This window comes from Rhopilema esculentum, chromosome 14 (assembly GCF_057945365.1).
Source record: "Rhopilema esculentum isolate cy_ngs chromosome 14, ASM5794536v1, whole genome shotgun sequence".
Classification (NCBI taxonomy): Eukaryota; Metazoa; Cnidaria; class Scyphozoa; order Rhizostomeae; family Rhizostomatidae; genus Rhopilema; species Rhopilema esculentum.
Window position 1 is genome coordinate 718,618 of NC_142828.1, and position 18,203 is coordinate 736,820.

Consider the following 18,203-nt stretch of genomic DNA (forward strand, 5'->3'; position numbering starts at 1 on the left):
CTTATAGCAAAGTGGGTCAGGTACGGCTTCTTCGATTGTACCAATCCACATCCTTTTTAAACCCACTGTAGTTTTTTACAGACATGGCATCTTAATCTTTGTTGTTTACAGAATGTCGTATACCTACAAACAATTTAGAATTATAACGTGAATTCTGAAATATATTCTAAAACCTTTGAATTTCTAAAACCTTTGGATTACGTTTGAATAAACCCACTGTGAGAAGGTTTGAAAATGAGATTACAAATTCGTTTAAATATGATAATTGCTAACCAAATTCAATATTGTTTTTTGCTAGTTTTATTATTCAGTCCTATTGTAGAACTATCTTTTCGTGAACTGAAATTATTCAAAATGAAAATAAAATCTATATAGGAACTGAAAATGTCGATCAGCATCGAATCGCGGTCCAAGCCAAAGCTCAGTTAAAACAAACTTCAAAACAATGGTTGCTTCTGTAAAGTTCATTTCTCACCCAATTGGGTAGCAAGTAACAGTCTCTATCTATGAAGCCTGTTCTTTTTCCCATTTCTAGCAAATTTGAAATCTAGCAGTTTTTAAAACTCTTGTGAGTAAATTTTGGATGTGATGTTGGGGTTGGTCTTTCGTTTAACGGAAGTACAGTATTTCATCGATAATATTTTGAGGTTTTATAGTTGCAGTATTTTCGAACAAAGTTATAGAGGGTCAACTCATGGGTCCTTGCCTTTTAATTCCTTGCCTCTTTAGTCCCTTGTCTTTGGACAAACCAGGTCTCGTCTTGCACTTTTTATATATTCTCGTGAAATTTACAGGAACAAATAATTAATTACAAAATGATACCAACAGGAAGCATGGAAATGCTTGACAACCCTGCAACCATTGCACTTTTTATGAAATAACTATTTATGAAAGAGAGAACTCTTTTTGGAAGGATTATAGAAAAAGCGATGCCTTAGTTTTTTAGCCAGTTTAAATTTTAATGCTTTAAAAAGTACATTGTCACTGCTCAGTTTAAAGAAATATAGAAGCTTGGTTTCCTCGTCCGGAAATGTAACTCATAACCTTTTTGAACTGTGTCGGTCATTTGGTCATTTCACAAACGTAAGGACACTAGATAAAATGTTTACCTTAGTTTTGCTTAACCAGGCCTCAAGGTGCAACAAAACAAATTCGGATGAGACACTTACTATACCTAACAGAACAAAACTTTTGTTGGGAGGACACATCACTCAAGGAATACACAGACATGCTTTGAAGACGAACTGTACAAGAGGGGCCTGCTCCACCGGGAAAGTTTGGATTTCAAGGCGTCTTCTTTGCCTCTGCTGGCCTCCAAGAAATTTAATAACGAGACAATTCTGTTGTTTAATTGAGTCTTCTGGTACAGTCCTACTGTTATCTCGGGTCACTTTTACAAACGTACAGTTTTAGGTGCATAGGATAACAAGAAGTAACGCTAAAACAAAGTGCATTCAAAGGTAAAACCTGAATAAAGTGCATCCAAAGCTAAACTAAATGACACCAGCTCTTACCATTTTCTTCAAAAAGGACAATTAAGATAAACGAGTAAATACGCTAGGTTTCAAGAGGCATACGCTGAGTGTGGCATGAAGTTGGGCCGGGTCTAATTTTTAAATGATTGCTTCTTATTTGGTTTTTCGTAATCTTTCTTTATAGCTTGACAAAATATTTATGTCGTATTCTATTCTATTGACACAATCTTATGCTCAATTCTAGCACCCTTATTCTTGTCATACTGAATTTTCAAAGATATGTCGAAAAATTACATTTTCTGGCCTTGTGAGGTGCTGATTACGTGCTTCTCTCGCGAAAAACATCAAAGGCACATCAGAATTCGCCTTTTGGTCTTGTCGTTTGTTCAAGTTACGAATTACTTTCCGGGGTGTCATTCCGCACTGATTATAGGAACAGTAACAGGAAAGCGCCACATATTGGTTACGACCGGCTACCCGGACCTACTTATTTGGCAGTTTTTTTCGCTTTTCGATGAACCGCCATTTTCTTTCGCCTATAGTACCCTTACCCAGTCTAAAAGAGATAGGAAGGACCAACTTTCAAAATAATGGCTTTTCTGAGACCGACTGGTTTGAAATATTGGGGGAAGGTGTGAAACCCCCTAACACTCCCAAATTTGCGCCCCTGTTGTTTATTTTCTGTTGTCCTACTGATTCATTTTGAGAGGTGGAGTGCCTAAAGCAGCGGGGTATTCCAAGGACTTGATAGAGGGATCGCAGATTAGCATTTGAAGCTCTAGATGTGACGACCGTAGACAACAGAGCAGTTCCAGAACGAGGATGGCTACTAATATCGGCGTACTGCCTTCCTGAACCAAACTGGCCTAAACAAATCGATTGTTGAAAGGGAGTACGAGCGAGTAAGCAAAGCAAGTTTGATTAGCCATCAACAATGCCTAGATGTGCCCTTGTATTTCAAAGTTGCCAGAAAGCATCAACTCTTTGCTTCTCATTTGTATAGAACCACCTGCCGATCAGTGACCTTCCGATGCCCGGTCAAGATTTTCGGAGACCAGTGAATTCAGAACAATTTCTTTCCTGTCTAATTTTTATGTTGCTACCTTGTTCACGTATATTGATAGACAAGAGTTTGTCGTTCAGTTGAGTAAACAAAACACAAAGAAAGTTGAAATGACCGAAATAACCAGGAGAAGATCTTAATGGATAATTGGTGGAAAACTTGATGCTTTGCCATGGATTGGAGGGTCGTCTTCTGTCTCGGATCGTATTTCATTTTGTTAACAGGTAGCAAGAGATTTATCGCATATACCTGCACATGAAATTTTGTGATTTTTATTGCTGTGAGCCAGCCTATAAATTTCACGTGCTCAAAGGATAGAGCTCATTTTCTCCTTCATTTACGTATATACCTACATGTATATATTGATAGTAGGTTTAAGGGTACAGTTGTAATGGCAATCAATCATTGTCGTTCTCGTTCATTAGAATATTAGCAAAAAGCCTTATATATGCGTGTGTATCTTATAAAGAGATCTTGCATGATTATCCAGTAAGAACGTAGAATTACGGCAAATTTTCTGCTATAAGTAATCTATGAACATCTGATAGTCCCTGTCAATAGATAGCATACTTGTGAAAATATTGTCTGAGGTATTTAAAACCAATGTAGGGCAAATATAAGCAAGATTTAAGGTTCTAAGTATATGCTTGAATCGAAATAATAGGACCTTCAAATTCTTCCTTAATATCAAGCTTTCAATTACGATTTAATTCGTTCAATTTCAAATTTTATCATTCTCGCTGCACCGACATCTTTTAGTCTCAGCATGTTCTTTATATTCCTAAGGTAGCCAAGTTGTTAACAAAGGCTCGCCTTTCAAACTGATTCTCATGTGTAGGCCTTTGAAGCTTCAAGGTTTAATGCGATTGTTTTGCCTTAAGGTTTCTCAAGCATTGACGGACACCCCGTCCGGAGACATAATAAGAAAACACACACACTAACAAGGAAAGCAAAAATCGTCACATTGCCGAAGGATGGGGAGAAAAGCAAGCAGAAAAAATCTTCTTTTTATCCCGGACGACCCGCCCCTAATTTGGCGACGACTGAAGATGCGAAGAAAAAAGGAACGATAAGAATTTCAGGTAACATCCAGCGATCTGCTGAAAATTCTGTATTGAGGGTTGCACATTGTTTATACTTTGCTCTCAGTAATAATTTTTGTCCACCGGCTCTTCAGAAAAGTAGAATAATTTTTTGCATGCATTAAGAGCTATTTTCCTTTCGACGCTCACATTCCTCATCCAATGATTCGTAATTTGATGAATACATCAACGGAAAATGTGTGAGCTGTTTAGCAAATGGAATAGCAGAAGACTCATGTCATTTTATTTATTGAGAATTCTATTCTTATGGAACAAACCTATAGAAAAATGTAGAAAATGAATAAATTTTAGAATAAAAGTAATTTTGTATCCCAATTTAGCAATGGATTATTTTGTTTCATTTTTAAACCAAGAAAATGGAGGCTAGATGCTCTTAAGTAAGTCCTATTCAAAGCCTCTTGATACTAAATTTTTTTTGGACTGTGTGTCTCTGTGGTTTAAAATGCCATAGTTACGCCTTGAACTGAAAAGTAGACATGACCAGACGCGGATCCAGACTACTGCAACCTATGCAGAAGCAAAAGTCAAATTTTTACAACAAGAAAATAAAATGGAAACTATCAAAAAATGTTTAATCAATGGTTTCCTTAGCAAATTCTACAGCAACTTCCGCCTTAGATCTGCCCCCGTTGATACCAACAAAATGCAAAAGACAGCAGGGTATATACTTTGCTGACTACCTTTCCGGCCTCTGCACAGAATAGTCGATCGGCGATTCTAGGCATTTATCTGGTCCGTATTTTTTGAATCCAGAACCTTGTTTGTCTCTCGAGAGCCAATTTCCGCTTGCTTGACCTCTGCAAACGTCTTGTGAGCCAATCAGAGTTTACTTTTCCTCTGCAATCTTTGGCGCGAGCATAGGTGACATTTGATTTAACAAGTCAGAAGTTGAGCTTGCCCCTGCAGCGGTACAGCCAACCAATAGGAATCAGAGTTGACTTATGCAATTGTTTACAGTGGACCTCTGCAATTGTTTGTTGCAACCAATGAAATGAGAATTGACTATCACTGTTCACCCCTGCTAAGGAACTACTAGCTAAGTCAGTCAACCTTGCAGTGTTTTTTCTGTAGTGTAGTGGTATGACTTCTGCTTTCGGGATGTGGGGGGCTGGGGGCTGGGGGCTGGGGGCTGGGGGCTGGTTCGAATCCAACCGGGATGGAGCTACTCAAGAGCTTTATCCTTCGAATTGCAGGTAAATTTAGTCTTCTTTTTGCGAGCCGTTTCCTTAGAATTCCTTTTTGGAACCCCCTTTTCAATATCAGCGATACTGATTTAATTCAGAAAACTCTGGGCATTTCCAACACAAAATGGTGTGGCTTCTCTTTCTGACAACCTTTGCATAGGTCAGAATTCAGGCTGGATCCGCACCTGATGACCTTGGAAATTGTTCAAAATGGGAGTTTGACTGCTTTTCCCTCTAATTTGCCCATTCGGCTGTGTCGCTGCACATTAGATAAGTCTATTTTCCATTTTAGGTCCCTGGCATAGTGACAGCGGCCTAGACAGAAATGTTGATCCAATGGAAGATTCCTATGTAAAGAAAATAATTTCTACTAACGAAGGCCTCAATTTCAATAAAGACATGGCAGAAGCTGGAGGTAAGTTGGTTGTCAATTGATAAAGCATTAGCAGTTTTCCTTCGTCAAACGATAATAGATGAACATGATGCTTTTTTGGTAGATAGAATAAGTCGGCGAATTATGCTTGCCGTTGAGTTTTACCACGCAAAACATTGTTAAGTTTTGCAGCAGTTGTACTGTAATGTAATATCCTGCCATCCCGACCATTTTTAGCAGATAATCAAACTTGCTTGAGAGTTGCTAGCAATCAATAAAAAAGTCTCAAATCTGGCAGATGATTTTCTCTTTACCAATTATCAAGACTTGTAGGTTTGTTTAAAATGAGATACGTTTGTTTTACAGAGGTCTTTGATGTCAACGGAATTGAAGATTTCTACGACAGGAATGCTCTTATTACCTACGAAGTGAATGGACACGAAATTCCTGTTCATATGAAGCAAAAGCTCACTCCGCAATCCCAGCCCATGTTTCCAGAGTACGGACATGATTCCCCTGTGCCAGAAGCGACGTCATCTCGTACTGGTCACGCCTACAATCACCGACATCCTGGTACGCATCGAGCAACAACATTTTACGGTATGTCACTGAAAGACATGCCTGAATACAAGGTTCGTGACACACCGTCGTTGGGAGAAAGACGCCATTCTGCTCGCTTTTTTGAAGGGAAATCGCACATGAACGGCCAACAGGTTGGGGATGATAACACTTTTTCATCGAGGCAAAGACTAGGTAACGCCTATCGACCTGGGATGTATGATTCCAGCACGCCATCAATGCAAAGAGCGGCAGATCCTCAGTCGCAGATTGAAAAGTTTTCGTCGGAGTATGAGCAAGCCAACCAATTTGGCCAAGAAGATGCTGCTCTCGGCAGTAGATTTCAAAGTGCGTCCATGCCCCATTTCGAATCGGACAAACAAGTCCAGGCTCCGGATAGCAGTGTAGCTGGGTTACATGCACATTCACTATTTAACAGGTTGCATAATAACGAAGGAACATTAAGCAGAGATGAAGGGACATCGAACGGGGACCTAAACGAGCGTTTGAAAGAATTTGTCAATGAAGCCCGGCATAAGAACCAAGAACAACTGTTAGAAGAGCTGGCACGTTTGAAGCTTCAAAAAGCCCCTTCTTTATTTGAAAAGCCATCGCACGTGGAAGAAACCTTTCAAAAGCATCCCTCGGAGCCTTCAAAGTTTTCAGAGAAGTTGACTCCAGCTCTTGGCGCGAATGCTCCCGTTGAAGAGTTTTCAAAGGCACATAGGGTCAGTTCGTTTTTTGGAAAATCGAATTCAGAAAATGAGGAGAGCGCAAAATCAGCGGAGGTGGGACTCACGGGGGATAATAGAGGGATTGGAAAAGAGTATGATGGAACCAAACTCGCACCAGATGCGGTGCAACCAAGCAAGGAGAAAGAAGAGCCAAAAGGTGAGGATTCAAATAAGTTTTTTGAACAGTTAGAGAGAATTGATGAGGAAAAGCAGAAAAATGAAAGGGATAATCCAACTGAAAAATCAGCTGAAGTAACTCTTGCTAGTAGTGTAGAAAAAATACAGCACTTTAGTGACGATCAAGAGCGGACAAAGGCAAAGGACAAACTGCTCAAGATATTAGGCGATCTTACTTCAAAGTTAAAGGGGATGGAGGCAGCTGTTAAAGACACGCATACGGACGAGAGGAGAGAGAGTCCTTTGGATTCGCAAGAGAGTAAACAGGAGGCAATGGAGCATAGGGTAGCGGAGGGAGCTTACACAGAGAGTAAGCACAAACAAGAGTCGTCTAAGGAAGAATCGAAAGAGCAGAAGACAGGCGAAGTGGAGGCACAAATGGAGCATTCACATGGGGAAATGGAGCATTCACATGGGGAATTGGAGCATGCGAACGCGTATCCGGAGTCGGCAAAGTACCAAGAGGAACGGATGATGGAGCATCAGGAGCCTGGGTATGAGATGGAACATGCTCATTCGAATGGAGGAGATCAATTAGATGTTAGCCAGGATAGAGTTTCTCATCTTATTAACAACTTGAAACAGCATAATCGACCGTTTATTTTTAATACAGAGGAAATCGACTATAAAGGGCCAAGTTACGAAGACAAATCAAGATTCAGCAGTGAAAGTGGAGGTGAAATGAAAGACCACGTGCATCTGTCAAAGTATGGAAGTGACCAGCCTTCTATCGAACGCCCTATCATCTCATCATTCTATGGCGCTCGTGATTCGAAGCCCAGTGATGAATTGGATGTTCATTCATTCCACAATGAGGTTAACGCATCTCCTGAACACGAGGTCACACCAACACAAAGAGATGGTGGAAAGCAAAGACAGAAAGATACAGAAAAATTAGCTGAGTCTGAGAAAAAACCCATTGTGCAGCTGCATTCTGAAAGCGAGAGCAAATCAGATCCAGGTAAGTCTACCTTGCTATCGGATTCTTGGCTTTTAACATTAGAAAATGGTCAGTGTCATCCCATCGTTATCATTGATGATTGATACAAAAAGACATTTATGTTTGTTTTTTATTAAAAGAGGAACAGCATGTAGCATGTTGCTTAGACCTGGAATGCCCCCAGGAAACGTCTTTGGATGTAATGGTTGGTAGACTTCTGTCGTTCTGAACAGTATTAAGAAGGTGAATGCAAGTGAATGTTGCATTCATGGGAAAGGTAAATGTATTCAGTTTACAGAAAAAAATTCGTCTAAGCTTAAATAAATCTTCTCGTAAAGTATTGGAAAAATGGGCAAAATTCAGGACCTTTTAGAGTTAAGAACGTCGGAAAGTCGTATTTTGAAGTGCTAGATAATTTTTCTGTTACTATTTAGGAAATTTCGGTTTTTGCTTAAGACAATAATGCACGGAAGGAACAGGTGAAACCCCAATTTTGTTATAAATGGCTAATTTACTGTGTATTGATTACAATCTTTGTCCTAATTTATCATTTTGTTTATACCAGACGATGATTTGCCAGACTATAACGAGGTAAAAGACGCGGCAATATTTGAAGAAAACTTCATAAGGAAAAAATTTCATGCACCTAATCTGCGTTGGTCTGATGACTTGTCAGACGAAGCTCAGAAGGAAGCAGATGATTTGGCTGACGAAAATTCGTTGGACCTGGGCAAGAAAAGCGTACCAAAGGGGATGAACGTTGCATTAGTCCCAGTTAATTCATTGAATGTCGGAAAAGACTCTGCTGATTTGTGGCAGAAGGAATCGACAAAATTTGATTTTGTTAGCCCTTACGTATCTAAGAAAAATTCTGATTTCGCTCAGATGGTATGGAAGACAGCAAAAGAGTTTGGCCTTGGAGTTGCAAAGGCAAGAAATAAAGAGAACTGGATCGTTGTTGCAAAATACGACACTCCTGTTGTATCAGAATTTGAAAAACTTAAAGCAAATATCGAGTCAGATATTCCTATAGCGGACCCTTATAGTGACATTGCGCGGCGTGAAAGGATTTTGAGCATAAAAGATAGGAACTAAATCATAGCTTCACTGTAGTTCCCAATTATGGTTTACAATCATAATTGTTCATGCAATCTTTGTTCGTTTGAATGGACAGGCGAAGTTATCAGATTCCAAGCAGACGAAGTGTTGAAACGGGGTACCATGGAAAGTTCTCATTACCCTTCAACAGATGGCAAAGATGGCAAAGTCATTTGGCACAAAACACTTGGCAAAAACATATGGGAGAAACATATGTTGAAAATTATTTGGCAAACAACATATGGCAAAAACATATTGTTGGGTTACGGTGTAGAAGTGTTAACTGTAGTTGCTTTGTTCCGAGCAGCCAGCTGTAGGCCTTACAATTTCATATCTGCAAATCTACCAATATTCTTAGGATTGATCAACAATGCCTGCCAGATGTCTCAGAACATTACACCAATTTTTTGTGTATTTTATAGTACATCCACTTCCTCCCTTCAGAGAATGTTGTTTTATGAACCAACATTGTTTTGGTGGACTCTCCTTTTTACCGGAAGCATTAATTTTTTCAGAAAAACGTTTTTTAAAAACATTGTGAAAATGTAGCCATTTTGCCAGTTTTTCTAAGAAATCTTTCAGATAGAATCTAAACATATTTTGAGTGAACAGCTGTGTTGAGAAATGCAGACAGTGTCTATCTTTTTAGTTTCCATTCTCTTTGTCAATTACCGTTGGTACGATTTTACCTGTTTCTGATAATAATGAAAGTTTTTAGATACTTACCTGATCCAATGTATATACCTAACACATCGCAATTCGTATCCAAGTGTATGATTTTTCGATGTCCTTGCAGCTTTGTATATAAATTGAGCAACAGAGACACTCAAATTTATTTGCTTTTCACTCTTCTGCCCTTAGTTAATTTGTTTTAGAAGTTTTTTGTTTACTTCCAAAGAAAGCTATTCTATAAATTTGTGGAATATTTTTTACTGAAACTTTCTTATAATATGGATTTTAAACTGGTTGTTCCGAATCATTGGAAAGGATACAAAAGTGTCCAGCAATTCAGTAGATTTGCCGACCCGTGGTCCCCAGCACATTCACACGTCATATTTATTAGCAATTTTTTGACACCACAAACTAGTAATTAAAGAAGTCTAAGTTGAAAAAATGGAAAGCAATTTTTGCAGTCTTTCGTTGAATCAACAAGTAAAATGTTTTTCAAAAATAGCAAGTTACTTCAAATCTTGGTTGTTTTTTTCTGCTTTACAAAAATACTTTACTCAAATGCGAATAATACAATCCCAAATTCGTTTCAATTTGTCTCGATTGGCCATTGCCGCGAGGGTACTGAAAAATATTTAAGGTTTATATCTTTGACAGTTGTATTCGAGTGTAGTGGCATAAATTTATTTACAAAAAGAATATGCAGTCAAATTGATTTTACAAATCTACGCTTAAAAGAGTACTTCTTGTCCCGAAAACGATTAACCTTCAAACTGTCGTATATCAAATGTTACCCAGAAGTCGCTATAGTGTTCCAGCTAGAGGAGATGAAGTCAATTATGTATTGACAGTTGTAATCAGCGACAAAACCTAAGCCTTGATGCTGACAGTGCCAGTTTCGTAGTAAACTGACGTATAATACTACCTCGAAAGTGGAAAGGGTATTTGTCTAAAGGGCAATCAGTTTGTGCCAATACTGAATTATGTTGCTTATAATAATTTTTTTCCAGTTTTTATGTGAATTGCTTCCATTTCATTTCCACCCACGATGCTTATTTCTGACGAAAACCGTCTGATTGTTGTATACAAAAAATATTTTTATCAAGGACAAGGAAAAGGGTTTTTATCAAAGAGTAGTCAGCTGGTGTGAAAGTTGTCACGGACAGCTGCCCCTAAAATTGTAAACAGTAGGGAAGCTTTGGAGAAAGGGGATGGTGCAGTATGATGCCAGACACGATGTAAGCAGTGTTACCAGTCATTGTGCCACCCTGTAATTGTTCATTTATAAACTATGGATAATCACACATTCCTTTGTTTGCTTCAGAACATGTACGTCGTCACTGTGAACTAATGTCACTGCTAGTCCATGGTTCTTGCGGTTTTGTTACTACCATGTTCTAGTTCCATGTTACTACGAATATAAAGCTGTACGTTGAGCTAGTTGTTATCATTTGATTTTCCTTCGTGTTTAGGCAACAGCACTGCGCTTTCCTTTATTTGCTGCGATCGTTTAAAGAAAGTAGAGTATACATCTGTCGTATCATTTCCCCTCTTTAACACGTTCTCTCGTAACGTGGTTTCGATGTTGCCAGGTGGGCGATACAGCGCAACGACATATACGTACTTATTGTTTATATCGTCGATACTTTTTGCAACTCCCATTCCAAGCTCTTTCGAGTCCTTCCAAATGAGCTGCGCGAATTGTCCTGTGTTCTGGTCTAAATGCGGATCATCGAAATGATAGTTTTCGCTTTGGTGGTACCACATATTTGTCGCAGCTTCGCCAGCGGTCTTGAAGTTCGCCCAGACTTTTGCTACATTTTCCCCGTAACCCTTCTTTTCCAAGTCATTGGATATTTCCAACGACTTGAGGTCTGCTAAATGCTCCGCCATCTTCTGTGCCTCGCTGGCTAAATCGTCCGACCAAATCAAAGGCGGAGAATGATGTTCCGCCCTGAACTCGTTCGTTTTTTTCAATCCTCCAGCAGCAAAATCTTCAATGGTTCCTGTGGGAATACAAACAATTAAGCATATTCAATCACAACTCCTTACGTTTTAGCAGCAACAATTGGAAATTAAATAAAATTAAAAGGTTGCCGGCCCTAAAGAAGCAGGTCATATCCAAGTCATTAGGATTTACATCCATATTTGTAGATTATAGCAGGGTTTCTGTTTGCACCAGTAGACTTGCACAGCCATTGCGAACCTTGTACCTCAGCTTACTATTTTGAATAGGTACCGGTTTTAAAGGACTGGTAGTTTTCAATACTGGCGAGATACCGATAACTACTCCAAATGTCTATTTTTAATCTTATAAATACCTGGGTCTTCATCCTGCGTGTTTGCCGCTGCACCTTCTGTTGGTTTGTTCAGCAATTTCGCAAGTGACACTCCGTCATTAGATTTCTTTAATAAGCCCTTCAATGTATCCAAATTCAGCATGACACTTTGGGTGTCACGTGCCACTGGATCAGCTGTTTTCTCCTTGCTCTTCGTCAGTTGTGACAACAAGCTGCTGTCAATTGCATAACTCTTCTCAGTTTCTCCAGATCTCTGGGCAGCATCTTCCGTCTTTTCGCTTTCTCCTGCCTAAAAAACAGGAAAGGTAAATCAAATTTTTTGGCGTACCTATATGGTTTTTAATCAGATCAAATGGTGACTACGAGAGGGGGTTCTAGACCTCTTTGAAAAGGGGGTTTCCAGCTTGGTCGAAATCTGGATTCTTTTTATCAGTTCGAAAGAAATCAAATCAAATATAAAAAACATAATGATTTAACCTAGACACAGTCCCTCACTACACAAATAAGAAACTTTATAATATTTTTGTTTAAAGTTTTCTTCTCAGCTTTAAAGTCTGTGCAGTGGCATATCGGCAAATGTCTTCCCTAGGTACCAGAGCCTCATAAATCCGGGGGTAAAGTATTGTAAACAGCTGCTCTTGCTCAAGAAATGTTCCTGTGACTAGTTAAGCAACTGTCTTTATTTCTAACTATATTTATGGGACTAAATAATGGAGACTCTGGTTCCCAGGGTAACATGTCATGCAATGTGATAAATCACTCACTACACGAGAGTAAGAGTCTCTTTGACAATAGATGAGCATAGAGGCGCCTGGGGCGAGTAAGAATGAATTATATGAAGCTGAAGCCGGCGTTTTCAGAAAGAAAGATCAGAAAATGCTCAAGCGAATGGAACTGATGTTGATTACTGATAGTGTATCTAACGGAAAGAAGGAAGGTAAATATTAAGAATGACGACATGAAAATGCAGGAGTTTTGTGTCAATGTAAGAAAATCTGAAAAGCGATACTTAGATGGCTTGAAACATTGTGTGTAATAGTATGTGATGGGATGATAAGAAATAAACAAGTGGGTAAAAATTGATCTAAAGGAAGGCAAGAAAGCTCTAATAAAATCAATAGCTTTAGCAATTAACAACAAAAGACCACAGAGGACAGGAAAAGATGGAGGATGAAAATCCGAATGATCAACCGATGACGGTTTTAAAAGCGGTTTCTGAAAGAGTTTACAAGATGAGCTTTAATATTTACTTGTTCATTCTCTACTTCTGCTTGCTTTCCTTTGAAGCTCACCATCTTTCCATCATCTAGAACGATTCCTTTAACGTGCTTGAGAAACTCAGAGTTCCTAATCGCTGGCATTATTTCTGGCACTTCATCCTTCGCTGTACCAGTGACATCCTTGATTCGTGATTTGACCATCCTTGTCTCTGTATCAGCCTTGTTCTTCGAATCTAAGTTATGAAAGTATGAAGAGAGCCTGCTGAGCTGTAATGGTGAGAGTGATTTAGACTTGTCCTTTTTCTCGTTCTCTTCAGCACTCGATGTATGTTGTTTCTTCTCTGCCACACGCACTTCGCTCTTTGCCTCGCCTTTCTCCACACCATCTGACTTGTGATTTTCCAATTTTTCTGAAACCTCTTTGCTTTTGTTTTCGTCATATCGTGTCTCTGTATGGCTCTTCTTAAATGATGAATCAGGAAGTTTCCCTAGTGGCACAATTTTGCCGTGAAAGAGCGCGAAAATCGGTGCAGAGTCTTTCCCCTCTATTTTTAGAGTACTTTCAACTGAACCAGCCGATGGCGTGGGCTCATTTTTGTCAGCCCCGTGTCTTTCTGTTAGAGACCTTGCTACGGAATTCTCCGTTGTTACTTTTGGCGATGGACGATCAGTCGGCTCAGATTTTGCCAATGACAGAGGTGTAATGGCCGACTTTGCTATACCACTGTTTTTCTTTGACAACACATCTGCGTCATTTAGCAATGTTGCTAGGTTGGCCAGAAATCCTTGAAGAGAATGACATCGATTCATTAGATTAAATCTGAGATACTTAACAGTATGTTAAAAATCAAGGCATATAAGTAACTGGCGTATATGCTGACATGTTCATGATCCATTTTCCATTCTTATTGTGCACCTTAGCTCAAAATGTGTTAATTGTCTTTTAAATTTTGATGCTATGTTCGTAAACACCCTCCAAAGCATTGTAAGACAAGATCAAAGTTTAGAGAAGGAAATTAATGCATAAAAACTTCAATACCTGCATCAAAGTTTGGTCAAAATTTGAACAAAGAACTAACCTCGTTTTGACGGATTTTCTGACTCAATGTTCTGTTTTCTTATCCGATGTGCTGGGTAACTCTTTGATAAATGAAATCCATGGGTAATTTCGTCGCCATCTGAAGGGTGTCTTATGTAATTGTGCTTGTACCCTGTTGTTGGAAATGAAAACGTGTACATTGTACATTGCAGACTGCAGAACACCAAAAGGTTACGCGGGTTTTTCTTTAAATATTCCTAAATAAACCTTGGCTTGTACATATGGTTTTGTGAAAATCTATAAACTAAATTAACAATAAACAAATTATACGGAGCTTTCTAAAATATAATGGCCTATCGCGCTTTTTGATATGGCCATTGCTCTTTGAAAATGAATTCTGGTGTATCAGAATAATGGTTTGTGATTATATAGCACACCATTCACTCGTTGTAGTTTTGTCTACAATCACAATCCTGTTTCATTAAAAGGTCCAAGCATTTGAATCGATTCACGAATAATAAAGAAGCGAAGAATCTCAGATTGCAGTTTTAGCTGAATTCTACAATCATTTTGAAGTGATTGCAATACTTAATTCATTCTCACGGTTTAATAAATTCCTGCTTTTTGGCAAAATTTGCTTCAATCTAAACATTTTCGATATGTTATATTTCATGAGAAGTTATATTTCTACCCAAATAATAAATGCTTTAGAAGAAGAAATATCCAAGGTTATCAATGTTCAAGAAAATAAGATCATTGCAAAATAAGAATCAATGTGTAAAAGCAACATTAAAATGCGTTACTGAAGATGCTACTCCTGCTCAAAATTTTGACACATTATGCAGAATGATATTTTACTCTTTCTTTATTTCCCTTCGTATATATTTTTACTCACCTCTGAATGCAAAACAATTCGATACATAGCAAAAAAAGCTAACCAGGAAAAGCCTTTTGATTTCCATGTCTGTTTTTATTTGATTTCAAATTGATACCAACATTTTATTGAAACTTAGGCTCGTTTCGCCATAAATCTTACGGCACAAAACACTTCACGAAAGCTTTAGGACGCCGAATTCCTGTGTTTACGCTTGGGTGATGACGTTATTGAAAAACCAACCAAGCATGACCAAGGGTTTCGGCGATATGCCTGCAGGTCAGGTCAATTCTATTGGTTTCTCTTCATACTCAATAAGATACCAACACTCACTGCAATGTCTATTGCCATTCCCGTCGTTGTTTATTGGCCGCTGATCTGCGCCGAATTAAAGGGAAAACGCATGAAAAACCAGCTCCGTTCTGAAGTGCTTTTTGTAACATCCTTCACAATTTGACGCAAAGTTTTTCACTTTGTCTCCAAATATCTCCAAATAAATCAGGCTATTACATTAGAGCCGTCGTTATTAGGTTTATATTTCGGTTTCGGTCTTAAGATTTGCTCTGTCAGAAATGCCAGAGCCAGGGAGCTTTGGGGAGGGTTGAAGCTGAAGAATGATGTTGCTAAAGTATGATATCAAAGTTGTAGCATCAAAGATAATGTTTGCAAACTACCATAAGAGCTGGCCAGCTTGTCTAGAGCCTACCAACTCCGAAATGTGCTTCGGCGTCTCTTTATATCATAATGTTCGGTTATTGCTATCATTGTTCTGTTACCATCTAATAGTAAGAGATAGCAGCAAATAATACTAACTGACTACAATATATGATAATACTAAATTTTGGAATAGTCCTAAGGTATTTTTCTTAGAAATTTGATATTGAATATAGTGTATCATTTTAGTGTATTCATGAACTCTGTCGAAGTGCACTCAATAATGAAAAAAGCTTTGCCAATGTCTCAGTTTAACTTTTGCTAAAAATTGTCGATCAGTAAAATACTTCTATGTAGATTTATTTCAGTTAATCTAAAGAGATTTGCACCGGTGTACAAACGTCCCAGTTTGTTTAAAGCAGGTCTCCATTCTCTGCTGGCACAAAATTCAGCAACAGCCTCTGATGCCAGGGTCAGACCCCAGTTATGGGGCTCCTGTGAGACCACACGGTTGTATTTATTACGAAACTTGCAGAAATGTTTTCTCTGATTATAGAAAAAAACATGCGCCGATTAGGGATTTGATGCGCACAAGAGACAATGTAAAAAAGCAGCGTACTTAGGGACTCTTACAGAAAGATCCGTAATAAGGTCGATGCCCTTAATGTTCTGTTGAAGAAGCAGCATTATACCAATAGGATCTCTGCATGTAAAGGTAATATGAAGAAATCTTGGAAATCAATCAATGAACTTTTAAACAAGAGATCAAAGTCAAGTAGCATTGATTGTCTCATAGAATCTGGTACAGAAACTCGGAACAAAAAGGATGTTTCTAATGCAATGAACAACTTCTTATGCACTATAGGTAGGAATCTAGCAGATAAAATACAACCTGCCGCTCCCCTTCTAACAGGTGAATATGAAGTTAACAAAGATAAGGCTAAGTTAACTTCAAGATAATTGAGCTGAAAGATATCTTAGGACAGGACCCTTAGTGATAGCAGTATTATTTTTACTGAAAAGGCTATCCTGTATAAATATGGTAGATTATTATTATTGTTATCAGGGATGCATTTGCCAAGGTTAAAACAACAAAGAGCTTTGGGATTGACAATATCTCTAGTTTTTTTTAAGCTTGTTTTGCCTTATATTGGGAACTCTCGGGCTTTCCTGTTTAACACATCCATTGAAACTAGCCAGTTCCCAGATGCATGGAAAGTAGCAAGAATTACTCCAATTTTCAAAGATGGAGAAGACTGAAAAATCTAATTATCGTCCCATATCAGTCTTGCCTGTCATCTCAAAGCCCTTTGAAAAGTTTGTTTTCAACCAGCTGTACCAGTATATGAATGAAAATGGTCTCTTTACATCTGACAAATCGGGTTTTTTGCGGTGACTGGTACAACATTAAACTGTTTGCTTAAAATGAGCGATGACTGGTACAACGGGCTTGATCTAAATAATAACTATCAAATATGAAATAAATATTAATAATATGAAGGCAGCAAGAATGGTATATAAAAGTGCTTTTGGTACTTTTGCAGCACCTTTGATTAAAGAATTAGGATTGCCACTGGGTCTGACAAACTGATACCTCGAACAAGAACAGCTTTTGGACGGAAATCCTTCGCCTTGCGTGCAGGGGCGGATCCAGAGCAAACTTGAAGAAGGGGTAGTTTGTAGTGGGGGCGCTGAAAAATTTTCAGAAATTGACGAGAGAAGGCTGTATACAACATTTTCAGATCCATTTTCGGAATAAACGACATAACTTTGAAGTAATCCTTTAAGCATATTAGCCTATCGGTCTCAGAAACTTTTTCACCTGATTCTCATTCTTCAAAAAGGGCGCATAATTTCCAAAAAAGGGCACCATAATTTCTTCAACTCGTCGAGGGAGGGGCAACTGCCCCTAGTTGCCCTCCTCAAATCCGCCACTGCTTGCGTGCAAAGTTTTTAATGATCTAGACTCTGAAACAGAATCGGTACCCTCTATCCACTACCTTAAATCTAGATTAAAAATTTAAGGGCATCTAGAACGTGAACTAAATCCATTCTTATCTTCGTTTCTTTATTTAAGATTGCAATTATATATTTAGTCTAAAAACACATGTTGCAGACAGGGCCGCGGAGAGGATTGATGGGCCCCGGATCAACACGAAAGATGCATGCCTTAGGCAGATGCTTCTAGGGGGTAGGGGAATGCTCCCCAGGAATTTTTGAAATGATGGTTGCTAAAATTGCTCTGGTGGCTTTTTTGGTTTCCAAAATTGCTCTGGTGGCTATTTTGGTTGCTAAAATTGCTGCGGTGGCAAAACTGTTCTGGTGGCAGTAGCGTAGGAGGTCAAAGGGGGCAAACTCTCCCCCTGTATAGATAAACTTCTATTTTGTCAGAAAATTTCTGGTCTTGTCGGAAATTTAACACGGTTATCTATGTTTACCTAATTGCTTTGTCTTGATATGCAAGAAGTTGAAGTTAAATAAACATAAGAATATGTGAATATGTCAAAAGATTTATTCTCTTCAGTTCCGATGTCGTTAAATTATGTTGATATTTAGGGAAAAAAAATAAACGCTTTTTAGATTTTTTTCGGAAAATCCAAGTTTCTCATCCCTCTTGTGAATTTTCCTATCTACGCCATTGTCTGGTGACTATTACTTCTGTTTGCTGTTTGATAAGCTTTTCAACTTCTTTAGCCCAAGCCTACAAAGATGAGAAAATATCTTTATCATTCAGGCAATCAA

General features: G+C 38.5%; 2 protein-coding genes across 3 annotated transcripts; one reads left to right on the top strand and one right to left on the bottom strand.

Moving 5' to 3' along the window:
• Positions 1-94: 94 nt before the first annotated feature.
• On the top strand, positions 95-9,530 carry LOC135695823 (uncharacterized). Of its 2 annotated transcripts, XM_065215007.2 has the most exons (6): positions 95-2,762; positions 3,420-3,620; positions 5,118-5,240; positions 5,565-6,647; positions 7,281-7,628; positions 8,173-9,530. In XM_065215007.2, exons 1-6 carry the CDS (start codon positions 2,711-2,713, stop codon positions 8,700-8,702), a joined length of 2,337 nt encoding a protein of 778 aa, XP_065071079.2. In that variant the 5' UTR covers positions 95-2,710; the 3' UTR covers positions 8,703-9,530. The 2 variants fall into 2 exon arrangements, with proteins under 2 accessions (XP_065071079.2, XP_065071078.2); XM_065215006.2 differs by having other exon boundaries at positions 5,565-7,628.
• Positions 9,531-9,835: 305 nt separating this feature from the next.
• Positions 9,836-15,017, bottom strand: LOC135695826 (uncharacterized). The gene is made up of 5 exons (XM_065215010.2): positions 14,829-15,017; positions 13,974-14,105; positions 12,925-13,679; positions 11,696-11,963; positions 9,836-11,380 (listed from the first exon to the last, which is right to left on the bottom strand). The coding sequence occupies exons 1-5, from the start codon at positions 14,893-14,895 to the stop codon at positions 10,812-10,814; spliced, it is 1,791 nt and encodes a 596-aa protein (XP_065071082.2). The 5' UTR covers positions 14,896-15,017; the 3' UTR covers positions 9,836-10,811.
• Positions 15,018-18,203: the final 3,186 nt, after the last annotated feature.